The sequence below is a fragment of the Solea senegalensis genome, linkage group LG3 (assembly GCF_019176455.1).
Source record: "Solea senegalensis isolate Sse05_10M linkage group LG3, IFAPA_SoseM_1, whole genome shotgun sequence".
Taxonomy (NCBI): Eukaryota; Metazoa; Chordata; class Actinopteri; order Pleuronectiformes; family Soleidae; genus Solea; species Solea senegalensis.
The window spans coordinates 12,159,175-12,178,489 of NC_058023.1; the positions used below are offsets into that span (position 1 = coordinate 12,159,175).

At 42.6% G+C, this 19,315-nt stretch overlaps 2 protein-coding genes across 3 annotated transcripts in view; one reads left to right on the plus strand and one right to left on the minus strand.

Moving 5' to 3' along the window:
* arap2 (ArfGAP with RhoGAP domain, ankyrin repeat and PH domain 2) overlaps positions 1 to 19,315 on the minus strand; it is a 280,445-nt gene that overhangs the window by 228,402 nt on the left and 32,728 nt on the right. Inside the window, exons 4-5 of the mRNA XM_044020851.1 lie at positions 15,194 to 15,256; positions 9,625 to 9,741 (exon numbers count right to left, since the gene is read on the minus strand). The gene's annotated coding sequence lies outside the window, so the exon portion shown is untranslated. The remainder of the gene's footprint in view (positions 1 to 9,624; positions 9,742 to 15,193; positions 15,257 to 19,315) is intronic.
* Positions 1 to 19,315, plus strand: part of LOC122766182 (NACHT and WD repeat domain-containing protein 2) — a 47,807-nt gene that overhangs the window by 16,089 nt on the left and 12,403 nt on the right. For both annotated transcript variants that reach the window (XM_044020848.1, XM_044020849.1), the window contains 3 exons: positions 8,195 to 8,311; positions 18,061 to 18,264; positions 18,837 to 18,987. In XM_044020848.1, the coding sequence (XP_043876783.1) occupies positions 8,195 to 8,311; positions 18,061 to 18,264; positions 18,837 to 18,987 (472 nt within the window). The remainder of the gene's footprint in view (positions 1 to 8,194; positions 8,312 to 18,060; positions 18,265 to 18,836; positions 18,988 to 19,315) is intronic.

Genomic DNA, 19,315 nt, shown 5'->3' on the forward strand with positions numbered 1-19,315 from the left:
CACCACAACAGACCAAGTGCCTTCTCAGATCCGCCCGTAGATCTTCCCTCTCTCGTGAACGAGACCCAGAGATGCTTAAACTCCTCCACTTGGTTTGAATCCGCTTTGGAAGAATCAGATCTCATGTGTCTTTTAGCTGTTCAGACTGCCAAACAAAATCAAGCTCGATACAATCTGGATATAGAAACTTAGAAACTGAGTTCACAGGCCAAACAGCCTTGTAAATAATACGGTCAACTCTTGCTATGGTTGCCAAACTCAGTTGGCATCATAAACACACACACACACACACTAAAAAAAAAAGATTACCCGGCCATCGCTGTGCGAATTCATTGAACGGCTGTCACTCATGCGTCACAGCACAAACAAGTCGGTGGAAGACGAGACAGCATTTGACAGTGTGTGTTTCTTTAAAGCCTATTCTTTAAAACTCGTGTTAGGTTATAAAGCAGAATATGGCTGTCAGTTTTATTATACAAGATGCAGCCCTCTTTGAAAATATCACCCACTTAAATTTGAAGTTGTTGTTTTTTTTTTAGTTTACCAACCCTCTCTCCTTTTTATGATAAAGGACCTCAAGCATGACCACGCCACATGTGGCGTCTTCAAAGTGGGATTCGACATGTGGAACATTTGAAAAAGAGAAACACTTCAGAACCTGAAACTTTGGCACCACCCCAGTTTATCCCTCACTCTTCCATCTGTTCACCTCATTTTTGCCTCCCTCATACAGTCCTTTGCTTTCCGCTCCTTGGCAGCAGGCCACCGTCTCCATTCACTGTCCTGCCTGGAGACGCTTGTCCTCTGCACTTAGTCTCCACAGAAATACATAAAATCACGCCAGCCACCTCCGCAGGAATGATGCTGAATGACAAGCAGCACATATCGTCGAATGGGAAATAGATTTCAGTCTTCAGTTACACTGTGTTTTTATAACCCTCCGGAGAAATGTCCATGCTGTTAAAATGATGTCTTATTGCGGTCACTGTGAAGGTTATAGTTTGGCACTTTCTGCTGTCGGCAGAATATCTCAGAAAATATGAGCATCAATATGCAAAAAAGTGATGGACAGATGGCTTCAATTGGTCGGATACAGCAGCCATTAAGTCGTTTTCATCCAAAACTATGAAACCTGACGTTTATTTTTTTGAAAATATAAGTGATCTCGATGATCTTTGAGAGCTATTCAGCCGAACATGGCTCCCATTAGTTTCCCAGGTAGCTTCTAGTCGCCCCTTATCTCACTTCAGCCTTTGTCTACCCTGCTATCTATGGTCTGCAGCGAACCCTCTGCTTCACAAGGAGTGATATTACCCAAATGATACACTGCAGGCAGTGGTTCTCTGATTAGAGGAGGGAACGGACGCCAAGCTTTTTTCCCCCCTCGAGCAGCAGTTTGTTTACACCGTCGGTGGTTTTAGCTTGTTCAGAAAAAAGCTGTGGGGTTCATGCGCGGCTAAAAGAAAAACAGATATTTGTTTCCCAGGAAACTTCTGCAGACTTGAATGTGAAGGAATATGCAGAAGCCAAAGGGCAGTTAAGAGATGTGATTTAGTAGAAGTAGATCACGCCTCTCCAGTCTGTGCTGGTTCCCATGAATTCTCATCAAATACAGAAATAATGTGAACAATTACATTTTAGAACTTTATTTAAATTTTTTAAACTATGGTTCATGTTTGTTCCTGAAGTAGATGAACGCAATTGCAGTTCTAGACTGATTAGCTGGTGTTCAAGTGTTTGCTTGTTTAAAAATAAGATTTGTTTGGTTTTTGTAGCCTCAGAATAAAGGCCCTTTTTGGTGTACTTTAGCCAAGGGTCTTGCTTCACATAGGCTGCCATCTCACGCCACCCATGTTTCTCCGGACAAACTGGCCAGAGGATGCATTTTGCACTTTGAAGCGGAAGAAAAATGACATGATTTCTGGCATATTTAAAGGCCACTGTACTGTAGGTCCTTTACACCCTTGTAAAAGGGAGGAGTGCGGGTCCATTTGTTGCAATATGCCGCGTCACCATTAGGTGTCACTGATTCTTACACACTGGACCTTTTACGACTCCAGGATCAAACATGTACTCTTATATGCATCTAAAACTAAAGCCATGTAATGTAATGATGCAAAAAAGAAGGTACTTTTCACTAGTGTGTCGATGTCTAGAGCTGGGTCTGGGTGTTTTTACATTATAGGAATAATCAAAACTGCACACACACCTTTGTTCATGGTTTCTCTTTAGGTGTAGGTATAAATTCATGGAGCCGTCACATTGTGTCTGCTACCATTAAACTCTAAAGCAGCCACATCTGGTGCGGATGCCCCTGAACTATCAAATCTCAGTGTTTCCCCCCAAAACTGTGTCTGACGGGCTCTTAAAAAAAAAAAATGTCATCATACTACAAGCCTTACTTTAACCTTTCAAGCACCGCAAGTATATCCCTGAGCAGTTTTTCATGAAAAGTCAAAATAAATCAAAATACATTTTTCTAAATCGCAATTGCAAGCAGTGCAATCAGCAGATTTCAACGGCTGCAGTTTATACTGTATAATAAAGTTGATAATGACACTTTATAGAGGGTTACACTGCACTGATATAATATTAGTTATTCATATTTTCTCACCCTTGCATCAAAAACAGAGTAGTTGAGTGTTTTTGATGGTGTCTTGTCGTAAGTGTGTTCATTAAACATGTTCATTTGGATGAACTTTCACATTGAAATTTAATTTGAAATGGTGTTTGTATGACTTTATAACCTTTAAATGAACTTAAGTAGTTAAAAATGACAGTACATTTTTGGGGAGTTTGCATCATGTTCCAATCTTGAAATAAAACTTTACATTTTAGTGAAAAAACACGTTTGCAAATTAGAGCTGAACAATTAACCGAATTTTTTTCCAAATCGCAATACGGCCTACTGGGATTTTCAAATCGCCCAAATGCGTGTCAAATGAACATTTTAGAATAAATATTGTTCCGACCGACTGGAGAAAACATCTTTGTTTCTCATGGATCTGCACAAATATCGCACAGTCATCATTTTAAATATGCGGGGGAAAAAAAAAAGGAAAAATTGTCATTCATTCCCGTATCGCAAAATTGAACATGTTTGAAACACAACTTGAATTAACCTCAGAGGACACATGTAAAAAGAAAGAAAGACATGGCAAGAATAGATCAAACACTAAAGCGTAAAGCCTACTTACAGTACTTCCTTAGGAATCCGCTTTTTTCCCCACTGTTCGTTTCATATCGGGGGAAAAAATGTCATACTTGGCGACGGATTAGCTACTAAACCTACACTTTCCTCAAGCGCTAGGAAAACTATATTCACCCATAAACACTCTCAGAGCTTTGCTTCATGTTCTTAATAAAACTGCCTGCAGTACAGAGCTTAGGATATATTTATGTTAACACATACCTATTTTTACATTTTTTTTTTTCCCAGCCTGATTTCATGCCCTTTCTTTCAGGGCATCTTTGGTATAATTCCATAAATAATAATTCTCCTGCTTCTGACCCACCATCAGCAAACGCCTTCCAAGGGCATTAGAAAGCAGCTTAGCAAAAGCCTCCTCGGCTCTTACGCAAGCGATGGCGCCTTCATCGCCATCATATTTTTGAGTGCGGTTAGAGGAAAAAGTAATCAGGAGAACAAAGACATAGTTGGCTGAAAGGAAAAAAGGCCGAGGACGCAGAAGACACAAGGACGCTTTGAAACTATAGGAGGTCGACCAACGTCTTCTCTTAAAGCTGGAGCTTCAATGTTGCCTCAGTTCGGTCTTTGTGAACAGAAACAATGTGACATTATTTCAATGCTGCGTCCTTCATCAGAAAACAGGCAATACTATCAGACCTGACTGGGGGAGCGCTTGTGTGTATACAGCAGCAGAGAGTATTTATCCCCGTCGAACATGGTGGAATGACTTGTATTTTTTAATACATTTTTTTGAATAGAACAGTGGTTTGTTCATATTTGAGAGTCACGCACCACAGCTTTAACTTCACCCATTTCGGTCACGTCCCTTTCACTTCTCATCCCTCCATATTCGAGCGAACACAGAGGGTGACGTGGCAAATTTAATCAGTCTCTCCTCCCCGCACGCAGCGAACGGATATGACTAATGTGTTCATTTATCTTTTAATTACCGTGCATCCTCCCAATCACCTGCTGAAACCCAGCGGAAACCCGCCGTAACCGGGGGGACGCGCATCTCACTTCATTCCCTCCCACGGCCCGTCTCCCCCCCCCACCCACCCAGGTCTGTGTCAGCACAAGGCTGATTGCAGTTCTCCCACACGAGTGCTGGAAGTAGATTAGTGACACTGATACTCAGTGACTGATGTGCCAAACAATGCATTTTCCACAACAGACCGACATGAGGGATATTTATCATGAGCGCACGAGTGAGTGGGAGACAGGGGTTTTTTTTTTTTTTCAAAGTAAAAGCCTTCAGTAGTTGACGACAAGGGAAACGCATGTAGTCAATTTGTTTTTGTGGTTTTCCTAAACGTACAATATGTTACGCTCCGACAATTTCAGGATCAATTATTTGTATTTAATTACCTTTGCATGAATGTCAAATGTTGTCACATCTCATAAGTCACTGCTGATGAACTTAAAGCAAACTGGATCGACAAGTTAGCCAAAGGAAAATCTACTTTGAAAATCCAGTAAACATTTAAATGAACATTGTTTGCTCCAATTAGTGTTTTTGGAGAAATCATGATTTTCTTTCTTTTTCTCTGGACACTCACAGTAAATCTCACAGTCCAGAGTGGAGAATAGATGGGATTCTATTAAAAGTAATGTCATATATTATTTAAATGATGTCTTTACTAATTCATTATTCCGTGAAAGTCAAGAAATGGTGTGTCATGTAACCTTCGAACGACCTCTTTGTATTACACGCTCAGAAAGTACTGGTGTGGACCTAAAAGGGTACAAATGCTTTTTGAAAGCAACGTAATTTTAGGGTTTTTTAAGAGACAAAAACAAACAATAATTGTCCACACAATAATTACATTTTTGACCATTAAATGAAGCCAATTCATGGGTTAAAATTGCAAACATGCATAAAAACAACTTTTCCTTTCTTTGCATTTTAAAAGTTATGTAAATAGGTGTTCCTATTTTAGATTTAATTCACTCTCTGATCATCAAAATGTACATGTCTCCTCTTTCTAGTGAATGAAATCCTCCAGTGTGTTCTTGTCTTGTATTTTTCAGTGTACACAGGTCCATGTTTATTTGCTAAAATGCAATATGCAAGTCAGCCTCTAGATGCCACTAAATCCTACACACAGGATTTAATCCAGTGTTTCCCAAAGTGTGACTCAAGAACCACCAGTTTGAACATGATATAATCATGATCAAACTGGACAAGAAAACTAAATGTATAAAATTTTTAAAGTCTTGCATATCCTTTTTGTGAGTTACTTATGGTTTAGAAATAATATCTCAATATCTTTAGGCTATGTCCCAACAAACAAGATACAATACAAGCTGGACACAGGCTTTTTCATTGAGCTCATGAAAGGTTTTCTCGCTTTCTTCGCAAGACCGTGACAATCTGCTGTAAATAGTGTGATACGGTCTAAAAATACAGTCCTATCTGTATTCCAGCTGTTTAGATAATCCTGATTACATACTTGAAATAAAAGTTTTATTTTAGATGATATCTGGTGTATTTCCTTGGTTTTTTAATGTTTAATAAATAATATTACGACATTAAAGGAAACATAAGGTGACATTGCCTATGAATATGGTCACAATCTCCATTCATTTTAATTTAATCATACACATTTGCCTCAATATCAGAACTGGAACAGCCTTTTTTTTTACATTTTCATACATTTTCATGCCCTGTTCTTTGTGTCCTTTGTTAAATTGATATAATATTGATATACTGCCCAGATGTACCGATACAGAGTGTACACTTGCAAGAGGATAACTTTAAGACAATCCAGCTGGAAGCCACTGGGGCTGATTGTTAATGAAAATATTTGTTTGCTGCCACAGCCTGGGGCGGCGCGGGGGGAACGCGCGGTGTGTCTGCAGCTGTCTCCTTCCACACAGTGATGCGGCTGCTCGCAGGTGCGCAGCGGTGACAATCGAGCAGATGAGCCGCGGCCCCCGAAACCGATCACAGGGAGAGGCCAGTGTCTCCCAGACTGTCACAGTACAGAGGAACACTCTCCATTCCGGTGCCAGCCGGTTATATGGGGACTGCCACTCACTCATTCACTGCTGCTCTCTGCCACACTGCGGATGTGTCACTCATGATGTGCCAGGCTTAACTCGTTTGAGCTCGCGAGTGTGGCGAGCAGCAGAGCATGAAGGGGGACAGCAGCAGGCTCTCTCGCTGCTCAATCACTTTATCCTCACTTCCCTCCGCGGCAGAACCTTATACTTTTTGGCCCAATCAGCTTTTTTGGCCCCCTGATCCCAACCTGATCTATTTCTACATCTGTAAAAATAGAACGTATTCCTGTCTGAAGAGAGGAAGAGGAGGAGACTCCTCTGTCTGCTGCTGTGAGGCTGCAGATACTACTGGCAGAGAAAGAGAGAGAGAGGGCGGGGTTGTAAAGCTGTGATGAAAATATCACTTCTCTAAATGTTTCTTTAAGCAGAACTTTGCATTTTTTTTCTCGCTTTATCAGACTGTCGTTTCCACTGCTGTCGCTTCGTCCGACAACGGTATTAAAGAAGGGTAAAAATCCCGCATAGTACAGCTTTAAACAGGTGGTTTTGATACTGGAGTGTTAATGTTTCATGCCCATATTTGTTTTGCACATAAAAATGGAATTGAAGCATAGAAAATCTCTAAAAAAAAGTCACATGTAAATGTTCACGCTTGAGGGAGGAAGTCGCTGCGATGAAAACAGTGTCAGCGAATAAAAGAGGATTTGTTGAGGAAGTCATGTTGACTGAAATGTCCCTCCCGCTTCTGCATGTTGCTGCAGTTGAAAAACAGGGAAAACGGTAGCTATAGCGGGCGAGAGGAGGGAACCGCAACATTCCTCCTCTTATTGCGAGGAGCAGATAATACAACAATAATTCATTGCAGCAACAAAATGCCACCGCATATCAACAGCTAGTGGCACTTAATTTTACATCATCAATTGTGCCTTCTTATCCTTCTGAGGCTTCCCAACCTCAGTTTCCCCTGAGCCGAGAATTTTTTTTTTTTTTTACATGTCCACCAGAGGACATTGTGAAGCGGAGAAAATGGTATCAAACACAGGTTGTATGAAATAAAGGCGCTTCAAAATCACTTCAAATAATCACTTAACTCATCACACAACGCAGGAATCAGGAAGACTGATCCGCAACAACAGCAGCGTGAGGAAAAAAAAACAAAAATAGTCATGTGATGATATTCATTATGCATTATGCATTTTTTGACGACTGACACCTGAGCCTCCGAGCCGTAAAGGCCATCAGGTGTAATGTATATTCCATTGTCAGGCCTCAGCCAGGAGGCTAAGAGCTACACGAGAGTCAGGAAGCCATCAGTGGGAGGGCGTGTTTGCAGCAGCGTGCTGTAGAACACACACACACACACACACACACACACACACACACACACATACCTCTGCTCAGGAGGAAGATCTCCCCCTGTGGCGTATTTACAGTTGGAATTGTCTAAGCTGCCAAAACTTGTAAGAAATGTGTGGAGAAAGACCTTCTCTTTCACTGCGTGTGTGTATGTGTGTGTGTGTGTGTGTGTGTGTGAATTGGTGACACCAAATGGTGAGACCACAGATTGCGACAAACTCCCCGGACTCCTCCTCCTCCTCCTCCTCCTACGCTCACCCCTCCCTTACTCAAACAAGTCCACTGAGGCTGCTGTAGAAACATGGCGGTGCCTCCATAAAGCAAGGCCCTTGCATTAACTACATATAAACGCCATTTTACATTTTACTCCTAAAAACAATCTGGGTCATATCTACAGATTTAAAAACCCTCTTAAATATTACACACTGGACCTTAAAAATGTCTGCATTTTAATAGATTGTCTTTTATAGCTTTAAAATCAACGATTGTGACTTGTAATGAAACAAATCAACGCTGCTTGTATGTATATATATATCCACACATATATATATATATACATATGTATGTTTCTATTGCGAGTATAGGTAATCGCCGCCGCCTGCATTTAAATCACTATGTTAATATGCACGTGTGTGTTTTCAGGTGGTGGACCTGTACTGGGGTGTAGATCCAGAGGAATGGGACAGTCCCGAGTTACAGCGGCTGAGAATGAAGCTCCTGGAAGAATGCCTGAAGACCTCAGCGGGGCCGTGTTTCGTTGTGAGTATGACACGCCGCGCGGTTAAAAGGTGTGATGGATCATACACTATGGGTCTGTTTGGGTGTTAACCAAGTTTACATGTGTGTGTAAAATGAGCAGAAAATCGGTTTGAATCGGCGCGTGTGCGCGCACAATTTCTCCCACCATCCCTCCTTGTACATGGCTGTAATAACACTGGCCTTCCTCCATGCGTTTGAAGATCTAATAGCGCTGTGAAAATGACTTAATAAGAGTGAAATCTTCCATCCCCGCTTGGCTGCATTTGAAACGCCGACACAGAAATGACTTGAAGTCCTTGTTGCAGCTTTACGAGTTCTTTGTGCACCTCCTGCATTAGACGGTGGATTTTAATTTTACTTTTATGTTATTTTGTTTTAACGTATACAGCTGCTAGAGGAGTGATCCGTACGTCCATGAATAGAAACAGAACTTTAACACAAAGTCAAACACAGAAAGTGCCTTTGGAAGGTGTAGCTACTGTAAAGTGCTGAAAATACACTGCAAGGCTAAAATTACACTTTATGAATGAATTATAGGAGAGAGAGAGTGAGAATGATGCATGACTACAGCTGACACTTGACTGATCTTTTTTCTAGATCATTTTTGGCCACGTTAAAAAAGGGTGAGGTGGACGAGGACAGGAGGAGAAATTGATGGTGAATTATTCAAATGGAAAAGATCTGAGTTTAGAAGTTGAAATTGAGGTGAGAGATCAGGGGGACATAATGCATTATGGGTAGGACAGGGGAGCAAAATCTCTTATTCCCTTGACTGCATTTTGTATTTGTATATTTTTTGTCTGTATAATGGTTTGTTTGACTTAACGTCCTGGTGGTGTGGAACATTCTTCTTTCTTCTATTGTTAGAACAAAAAAATGCAGATTCAGGAACGACAAAAATGAGCAGTTTCGTCAACCACAATCGGACAACATCACACCTCACGACCCAACGACCACATTTAACACAGACTCTGACACCAGCCATTAGGCGCAATAATACGTTTGCACCGCCACAGACTCAAATTACTGTGCTATCTTTGTGCTAAAGAAAGAAAAAAACACACAATCTGCAAAAAAAAAAAAAGGAGAAGAAACATGCTTGAAAAATCCAAACCATCTTTTGTGTGAAAGCGTCATAAAGCATATAACAACAACAATGTGCCACAGAAAAATGACACAGATCTGCAGGGCGGCAATAAAACTAGCAAAAAGAAACTCGACTGATATCACCGAGCACTCAATATAACACATCACTGAACAGAGGGAAGACATCAGTGCATTGACAAGATACTGGCACGAACACTGGGACTTACCTGAGTGAAGAAATGTGGGAGCGGAGTCTTCGGAGATGGGAACAATCACATTTGACATGAAACGGCTTCTCCGGGCACTTCTCTGAGTGGATGTGCCAAACATTTCGGAAAGTCCAGCTGAGTTGGAGGAGAAATAAAGCGCCATAAACAGTCACATTCCTTTAAAGCAGTCGCTGGAATAAAAAAGTCTTCTGTTTATTTAGCGGTGGACGTGCATCCGTGCCGTCCTCTGTGAAGGAGTGAGGATCGGTCAACAGTTGTTGACCTCATTGAGTTGAATCAGGTGTGGCAGCTTGAAGGGACCGCCTTCCACCACAAGGGTGCATTGGATTTACACACACCGACCACTTTATTTGGTACACTTGTTGAACTGCTCTTGATTCGACTAAAAGCATCAGAGTGGGGAAGAAAGGTGATTTTTCATGGACTTTGAACATGGCATGGTTGTGGCAGGTCTGAGTATTTCACAAAAAGTGCTGATCTACTGGGTTTTCCGTCTCTAGTGTTTACAGAGAATGGTCCAAAAGAGAGCGCAGCAGTAGTTCTCTGTTAGAAAGTGCCTTGTTGATGCCAGAGGTCAGAGGAAAATTGTTGAAAAGACCGTTTGAAAATCATAGAAAAGGCAAAAAGAAACTCTTTGGTTAGGTTTGTGGAAGACCAACCTGTGAAAGCACCACCGTGAAGTCGACAGGCTACAGCAGCAGAACAGCACACTGGCTGCCATACTACTGTCACTTTATTAGGTGACAAAGAGCCAGGTGAATGCACATGGAGCATATGAGTCACAGGGCGACAAGTGGTTCATTTAAATGGAAGAAATCCCTCACATGGACAGACACGGACGCCGAAAGTGTCCGAGGCATGCAATCTGTCATGAGCGGAGGAGAATGTATAACCCTTATGTTAGGTTTACATCGAGTCTATTAAAGGAATTCTTCAAGATTTGCATTTAGCTGTATTACTAGAATAGGGGTATTATTTTTTTAAAAACTCAGTTTCAGTATTTAAGTATTCCTGTCCACTTTTCATGCGTACAAAGAAGCACCTGCAATGGTGGTCATTCCGCGACTCAGTGTCAAGGCCTCTAAAACCCACACTGTGATGCTATGTTGTGGCTTTGAGTAGAAGATCAGTCAGGCTAAACAGAGGTGAAATGAAGAGATCTCAGGTAAGAAGAAGGGACTCGTTCTCCCCCCCCTCCCTTTGTGACGCCCGCTCACCGTTTCTTGTGTTGTGTCTCGTACACGCCGCGCTGATTCCATTCACTCCCATCAGCTCCGCTGCCCTCAGAGCCCGCTGCAATTTCACCGTCTTAACCCCAACTGACCCAAAAACAATGCCAGACAACACAGCGAGGGAAAGCACGCACATACGCGGCACATCCACTTGCTCTGCATCACCTCACTGAGCATCTTGACCCAAAGGTATTTTCTTTGTCATGAGATTGGGAATGAGCTGGGCTGTACTCTCTTTACACCCTCACACACTCATGAGACACACACGCACGCATCTACAGTGCACGTCCTCCCCCATCTGGCTGGTTAAATCTTTAATGGCATATTCTCGTCACCCTGTCGGAATGGGAATGTAGAATTTTATGCTGAGGAGCCCATTCAGACATGTCAGAGACAGCTGCTGCTGTCGCTGCCCGCGGCTCTTCGTCGCCGTCACCTCACAGGCCGGTTTGACAGACTGGGGACAAGTAACGGCAACACAGGCAGCAATGGTGGGTTTTCGATCGGGAACTTGGGTCTTTGTTTGTGACACTTCTGGGTTGTCTGTGGCCGCGTTTCATGGTACAGTACGGAAAGGATTCGGAGCGGTAAAAGCCCTCGGTCAGGCTTGCGTGTCGACTGAAAACGGTACTTTAACTTCGTAGGCAAGCATGACATTGTACCAGTGCGTCTACAGCGAACAACGACATTGAACACGACACGACAGACTACTCGATTCTACCCTTGTCGTGTGTCTCCCACCTCTCACGCTTCACTGACCTGTCCAATACACGCAACAAACAAAAGCCCAGAGTCACTTGATTGGATATCGGAAAAAAGGAAAACATGAAATCCAATCCAATACAAAAAGCCTAAGTATCACTGGGACATAAATGCCCCAGTAAGAGAGGCGTTTCACCAGGTATGGTCCTCTGCAGGGGTGTCAAACTCAATAACAGAGGGGGCCGAAAATCAAAAACGGTGTCCAAGTCGAGGGGCAGATGAGGTCAAATACCAAAAACGTCCGAACAAATGGTTTTCCATTGTCCGTTTCCATCTGTCGTGCATGATTTCCTCTGCTTTATTTCAGTAGAAAAGCACACAGAAAAAGATAAAGCTAAAAGACAGCAAGCCAAATACAAAAAAATGAGGAGCTGAGCCTTTTCAAAGTCCACATTTAATGGTACTAATCAGTAAAATCGGTGGGAAAAAAAGCAGGAAAGACAGAACACATTGTGACACCTGCGCTATAGATGGTTGTTTGTGAAAATCCCGAAGAGATAATCTGTTTCTGAAATAGCCGTCTGGCACCATGTTCAAAGTCACGCCTTCTCTTTTTCATGCTGGTGCTTGTGATTGGCTTGTGAAGTCGAGCAGGTGTACCTAATATAGTGGCCTTTGTTATGCGGTTGAGGCAAATCCCAGTGTTTTCAGTGCTTTCATTTCCATGAGTTTCTCTCTCTCACTCATTTGGTAAGATCCTTTCCTGCCTCTAGACACCATCACTTTGGCCGAATGCTGCTGCAGAAGTGTCACCCCAGCCAAGAAATACATACACACACACACACACACACACACACACACACACACACACACACACACACACACACACACACACACACACACACACACACACACACACACACACACACACACACACACACACACACACACACACACACACACACAGTCTGGTTTCCATGACATCACATTGACTCTAATTCATGTCCAGGTGACTTACTCGAACCTTAACCTTAACTACTACTGGCCTAACCCGAACTTCATCCTAACCAAACAAAATGTCTTCGCCTTAAAATGAAATCATTTTCGTTGGAAGACAAGTCCCCAGTGTAAAGACATGCCCACAGGTCCCCACAACATGAGTAATACCTGGAACACACACCTTTTCTTAGGACACTACATTGACTTGCACTCGTTTGAACCTAACAACAATTTAAATCTCAGCCCTAAACTTGACCAGGTCCTCAGAAATGAGTCTCATTAGGACCAGGATTTTGGTCTCCGTGAGGACTTACTGGTGTCCTAGTATTTATGCCATAAAAAGGGACACACACGCGCGCACAGAGCATTGACAGAAGACTTCAAAGAGAAGCTGCTCTGGGGTTCCACAGCCCAACAACTGTCACTGAGCCCACTGCACGGATCAAACAATAGAAATGAGGACTGGAGGGGCAAGGTGGGAATTTGAGGCAAGAAGAACAGGTTGCTTATAGAAACAGTACAGAGGAAACAAAGAAACAAGGTTGTCGCGGCGCGACAGGCGTGTAGGTGTGTTTTTCGCTGACAGGAAACCTCTTAATGCTGCACATGAATCATTCAGGGCCTGTGAGGGTCCTTCATCTTCTTCACGATCAAAATCTCGTGTGCAGTGCAGTTCGACCTTGATGTCGCGACTCTTCATCTGTTATTTGGAAACTACAAAAAAAGCGACATAGTTCGTTTGATCGCCCGTTGCGTAAGCGGCTTCTTCGCTCTCTCCGTGAGAGTCAATCGCAGCTTTGCAAAGGTTTCAGACACACACACACACACACACACATATGTTCGACATTCATGACATGAGGGGACATTGCATTGACTTACATTCATTTCCTGGAGACTTACTCTAACCCTAACCACAATTACTACTGGCCTAATCCTAATCCTAACCCTAATCTCAATCTCAGCCTAACCTTAAAACATACCTTCACCTTAAAATGTAGTAATTTACGTTATGGGGACTTGCTTTTTGTCCCCACAAGGAAGACAAGTCCCCATAATGCTACTGTGTAAACAGGTTTAGGTCCCCACAACATTAGTAATACCTGGACACACATACACACACACACACACACAGACGCCCCTCACCACACCACACCTGGGTGAGGGGGGGGGGGCTTTTCTCTAAACCTGTCGATGCAATAAAGCTGGTTTCCATGGCAATGGCGGGGGTTGGCATGGTGATGGTGTCATTGACCTGGAGATTAAGCATGACAATGAGCCTTGACTGCTTACCCCGTTCCTCTTCTCTGCAACAGTCTCAAATTTCCAGTCAACAACAACTAAAGCATGATAAATGCCTCAAGGACAAGTATCAGCAAACAGGAGGCAGCTACGCATCCTCTATTACTTCTTTTCTTTCCTATTTGTGTGGACATGTAGCAGGTTTACTGCAAGTGGATAGAGAGGAGAGTCAAAGATACCGTCGCTCTTCTCTTCTTCTCTCAGACGATGTAACTGCTAATTAGATGACCCAAACGAGCTGGTTTATCGCTCATCCTCAGTGGAAGTTATTATACCGTTTGTGTACAACCAAATAAATGGTGCCCGGGAGTTAAAGGTTTATATTACGATCTTTTGCATGGCAAAATTATATCGCTTTTGAGACACCGAGTATCATTTTTTTCACTCTCACTAGAGAACATAGGATTTTGCAATATCGTGATAGAAGTTATTACACTGTTGGTATCCAAACTTAGTAATTCTCACGATCACATTTCCTCCTTATTAACTCTCTGTTACCATTGTTATTACCAAGTTGGAAATAAGATGGTATTATTATTATTATTATTACTACGTTGTTACTGTAACTGTTTCTGGATACACAAAGTACAGTAAGAGAAACCCAATCATTATGAGTTACACGCCGTGCTGTGAGTGTGTGTGTGTGCCAGTCACTGAATATTAAGCATTCCTCTAAACACATCATCTGTTTCTTCCCCTCCACGGTGCCAAAGCTTATGCAGCAAATGTCAGAACAGTTGACTGCGTGTTTCACTGACGGATTGACCGCGTGAGCAATTGATTTGTTGATTCATACTGTAGCTGCGTTAGCTACAGTCGTCGCTGCCGACTGGCTCATCAGATAAAGTGCACTTTGTCAGAGTATGAAACCCCTTCCAAGGATGAAGGGAGTAGAAGGAAGGAAGGAGGGAGGGAGAGCTCTTGTCACTTAAGCCTCCTGTGTTTCTTGCACCTGCGGCTGCTAAGGGGGAATAAGAACTTGTGCAACCCCTCGGTCCCCTTTCAAAATAGACACACATACTGTACATGTGTACATTTCGTGAGCGGCCGTGCAGTAGTAATCCACTTTAGTAATCCACATACTGTAATCTCTGGCTAAGGGTGAGTTGTTAAATCCAGGCAGCAAATATTTGGACATTCTTTTTCGAGTTTGGCTTTGGTTAGTGAAGTATTTGACAGGAGCGGCAATGGATTGCTGTCTGCATTTGCGACACAATGTCAGCAAATTGGAGAATGTCTCTCCTCCCAGCTCTCTCTCCAGACATTCTAGTTGAGTTATATATGATATAAAAAAAAAAACATCACATACAAAATGTCAAAAGTGAAACACTGACCTTTGTCCCATCGCTGTAGGTTTGTCAGTGTCTTATGTCAAAGATACTTGCTGTATTAAGATCCTGCAAAAAGGAAACAAAAACACAGAAACCTTGTCACAAGTGGATTAATTATTGCATCTTTGTCAGCTCTAAAAGTGGCACCTAAGCCTCAAAATGTCTTTTTTGCTTAGTGCGCCCAGAAAAAGGGCCAGAAAATGTCCTGTAAGTAAGGGCTTTTGCCCATTTTTCCAGAACACTTAGGACCTTCAACACCTGGCAGTTATTTACAATTTACTGCATGTTAAGAGAGTGTATGAGCAGTTTAAAGTCAAGAAAAACAAATTGAATTTGACTTTAGAGTTTTATAGAGAAAAAAACACCATAGACGTATATGAATAAGAGGTTTTGCATTTTAATTTTGAAATTTGACCAGTATAAAACATACTTCCAATGGATTTTTTCGAGTATTTGAGTAGTCAAAATGTTATATTTGATCAAAAAGAAATGCTCTCTGCTCCGTTTCTCCATAAAGACGCTGATTCGCATGCTTGTACAAACAGGTGCGAGCCAATCAAATCCCATTTATGCCCGTAGTAGCTCAAACACAGAAAGCCTCAACCAGAGCTCAGACAAGGTCGTTCTCCACCAATGGCCGACGCAACGGACATCATATCACCACGTCTTGTTACATAGTCAGCCACGACAGACGCCGCTCTGCTGAGCTCTGATAGCTGTGTCAAGCACCTCAAACATCACACCCACCCACTATTGAGTGTAGAAGCAATGTGTGTGTGTGTTTAAAACTACCTTAAAATACAATAAAAGAATAAAAGACCTCCTGTCTTGGTAGTGTTCTGGCTCCTAATTGATTGAAGTGGTGTGGGATTCTAATCTAATTCATCAAAATGCTTATGTAATGATGGATGATGAACACCTCCTCCTCCAAGGCAGCTGATACCGTCCATAGAAATGATCGTCTCTATCCAAAAGATGCAGAAAAATGAATCTTTAGCACCAGATTCATGCAGCATGGACAAAAATGTAAATGAAGCCAGTGAAGGCATTTGTGGGCTTGGAGAGAAGGCTGTCCTACAGACCATGCCACATTCTGCTTGTTCTCTTCATCTGTTCCCACTGCGAACGCCAAAGGGACCAAGGAGTCCAACACGGCAACGGCTTTGAAGGGCCATTGCCGCCAGCATGCGAACGCAGTTGTCCCTGCTCATCGGAGCTCACAGTCACTTGGCTTGTCCCTCACTCGCTCTGCAGCTTCACCCCGAGGCTTTAGCTGCCTGCAAATTACGACCCATGGAGTAAAGATCAGCTGATCTAGTACTCGAGGGTTTCCAGTGCTTTTCTCCTCTTTATTTTCCCTCCGTTATGACGGATGGAGCGCATCTGTGCCAGGAAATGGCCCTGATCATTTCCGATGGCACTTGATTCGGCCGTTGCTCAAAAGCACGTGTGTAGACGCTGAGGGGAAGTATGTGGACTCACTGGAGCTTACACTACATATATATGCCATGTGGAGTGAAAAGGCCACTGCTTAATGATAACGTCTAATTATGCGGTCCAGATTGTGGTATGCAAGACTGGTGAAGACGGCGGTGATGATAAAAAGCTGGGATTGTGGCGATAATAACCTTCTCTTATTGCACAGAATCACACTGAAATGTCAGTCTGGCAAATAAACAATCCGTTCATTTCCTTTCATAATTAACAGTGCCATCTGCTCAAGATATAAAGCAAATCTGCTCATTTTGTTTGACATGACAGATTACTAAGCATTGGGACATTTTGCCTAGGCTGTGGATTTATACATAACAGTGTGTCATTCCAACACTTGCAGTGCGGCAGCTAAACAAATCTGCTTCCCCTGTTCAAAACAACAATTCACAAATAGGCACTGGCATCGACTGTGTCGTTAGCCAACGGTAATTTTAGAACGACGGCAACGAACGTTGGGTCCGAGTTGATATTTCTGAAGTCCAATAAAATACTTCACACTTTTCGGCTGACTCACACGTACCCAAAGGAGGTATGAAGTGAATGAAGCAGCCATTGCATTGTGGGTATATAACTTTATATATAACAGTTGAGAAATATTCATCCATCCATTTTCTAACGCTTTACCCTCCACATGAGGGTCACGGGGCAGAACTGAACTGTAATTATGACTGAACGAGTTGTGAACTGGCTCACGACGGTTAAATATTGAGATTTTAGAAATGTCCTTGCCAAATGTTGGAGACTTAATGCACGTTTCAGGATTTTTAAGTCTTCCTAACTGATCTACAGTTCGGCTTTGCTTGGTTTGATTCCACAACCCTCATGACTCGTCCTGTGACGACACTCTCGGCCAATCACAGTCACATCCCGCTTGGAACCTCGCTAGAGCAAAAAATAAACCCAGTAGACTCAATCCGAGCTGTGCTATAACGTGAAAAGTGTCATATAAAGGCCCAAACAGAACCTTTTTCCCCACTGTTGGGTGAACATCGCATAACCATCACTTTAGCAACATCAGCATTTATTGCTGGCCGTGACACCGCTCTGCTAAACTCCGATAGCTACCTCCAAGTGTCAGACCAGGCCAGAACTTTATGTCCAGCCTGAAGTTTAGTAAAGTTGTCTGCTCTTTGTTTTGGAAAGGACTTTTCACAACTGCACCCCAGTCACGCCTGTACCTCTGAAATCACCTCAAATAAGTTGCATCATGGAACTCCCGTCAGTCACGATGCACCACTGATCCAAAAAATAGAGCCGTTAAACCGTTTAAAAGATTATGCTGATACATGTTGGCTGTCTTTCTTTCTTTCTTTCTTACTTTCTCACCTTCCTTGCCCTCTACCTTTTTCCTTTATTTCCTTGCTTCGTCTCCTCAGGGTCTGGTGGGAGAAAAGTATGGCAGCATTCGAGTGCCGGGGGAAGTGGAGTCGGCAGAGTTTGAGATGATCCTGGACGCAGCGGTGGAGGCAGGGTTGGACACACACATCCTGGAAGAGTGGTACTGCAGGGACGAAAACTCAGTGCCACCCGCATACTACCTCAAACCCAAAGCCCAAATGCTCAAGAACTACCAGAACTCTGTAAGTCCAACTAACCTGCTGTACACGGGGCACATTTAAATACTGTTATGGTGGAGAAGGGATTTATTGGTCACTCTAGTGTGTTGGTTTCCCCAAAATACACAAAATTGCAAATAATATATCGGTTTAATTATTCAAAAATATTGATTAGTGTTTTTTTGCTTGTTATTCTGACCATGGGCGGGCCTTAGGAATCTGCCTGCTGATTGACTACTGAGTTTTGGAGCGACAGCTTAATGGAGCGGAAGTAGTCACAAGCTTGGACTCACTGACACAAATCTGATTCCATAATAACATAACTTAATTTAACTTCACTTGTTTTTTTTTTCTGGAGGATTAGCAGCTGGAGAATCGGTAACATTCATATCATGTCTGTGAAATTCTGTGTTTTCTTGGGCCGATAATCCCTTCAGACCCAAAATCTGCCCAACCGTTCTCTGGTGGGGGACAAGACCAAGACCTCTTTCTGCGACTGTACGCGACTGCACACTTACAGTCATAAACAAGAGGGACAGCATTCTCCTGTCTCACAGACAACGTCCTCTCCCCCGCCCTATTTTTTTCATGCTCAGATGGAGTCCAGCAGCGCAGCCAAGACAAAGAATGACAAGGCCTGGAGGAACGTGTCGGAGGAAATAAAGAGGATCTTCCGAACAGCCGTGCTGCAGCTTCAAGAGAAAGGGACCATGAAGAGCGCTCAGGCCAAGAAATTCCTTTGCTCTGGTTAGTTTCAGACCGACGTTTTTAGTCTCCTTGTCTGTTCTCCATCTTTCCAGATTTGTTATTTATTGTTTTTTTTTTTTACATTTTTTTACATAAAAAATAATTATTAATTGTCTGATAATTCATGTTTCGTGAGATGAACTGAATTTGTTCCATCCATTTATCTACTTTCAAGCATTTTAGCTGTTTTTTGGTTTTGGGCAATTATGTCAATTCATCACGGACTTTTAATGATATTTGTTCGCCAAACAGTCAGTCAATAAAATAATTAGCAGATAAGTCAATAATTAGTCTCAGCCCAGAGTTTGTACAGTGGATTAATTCTGCT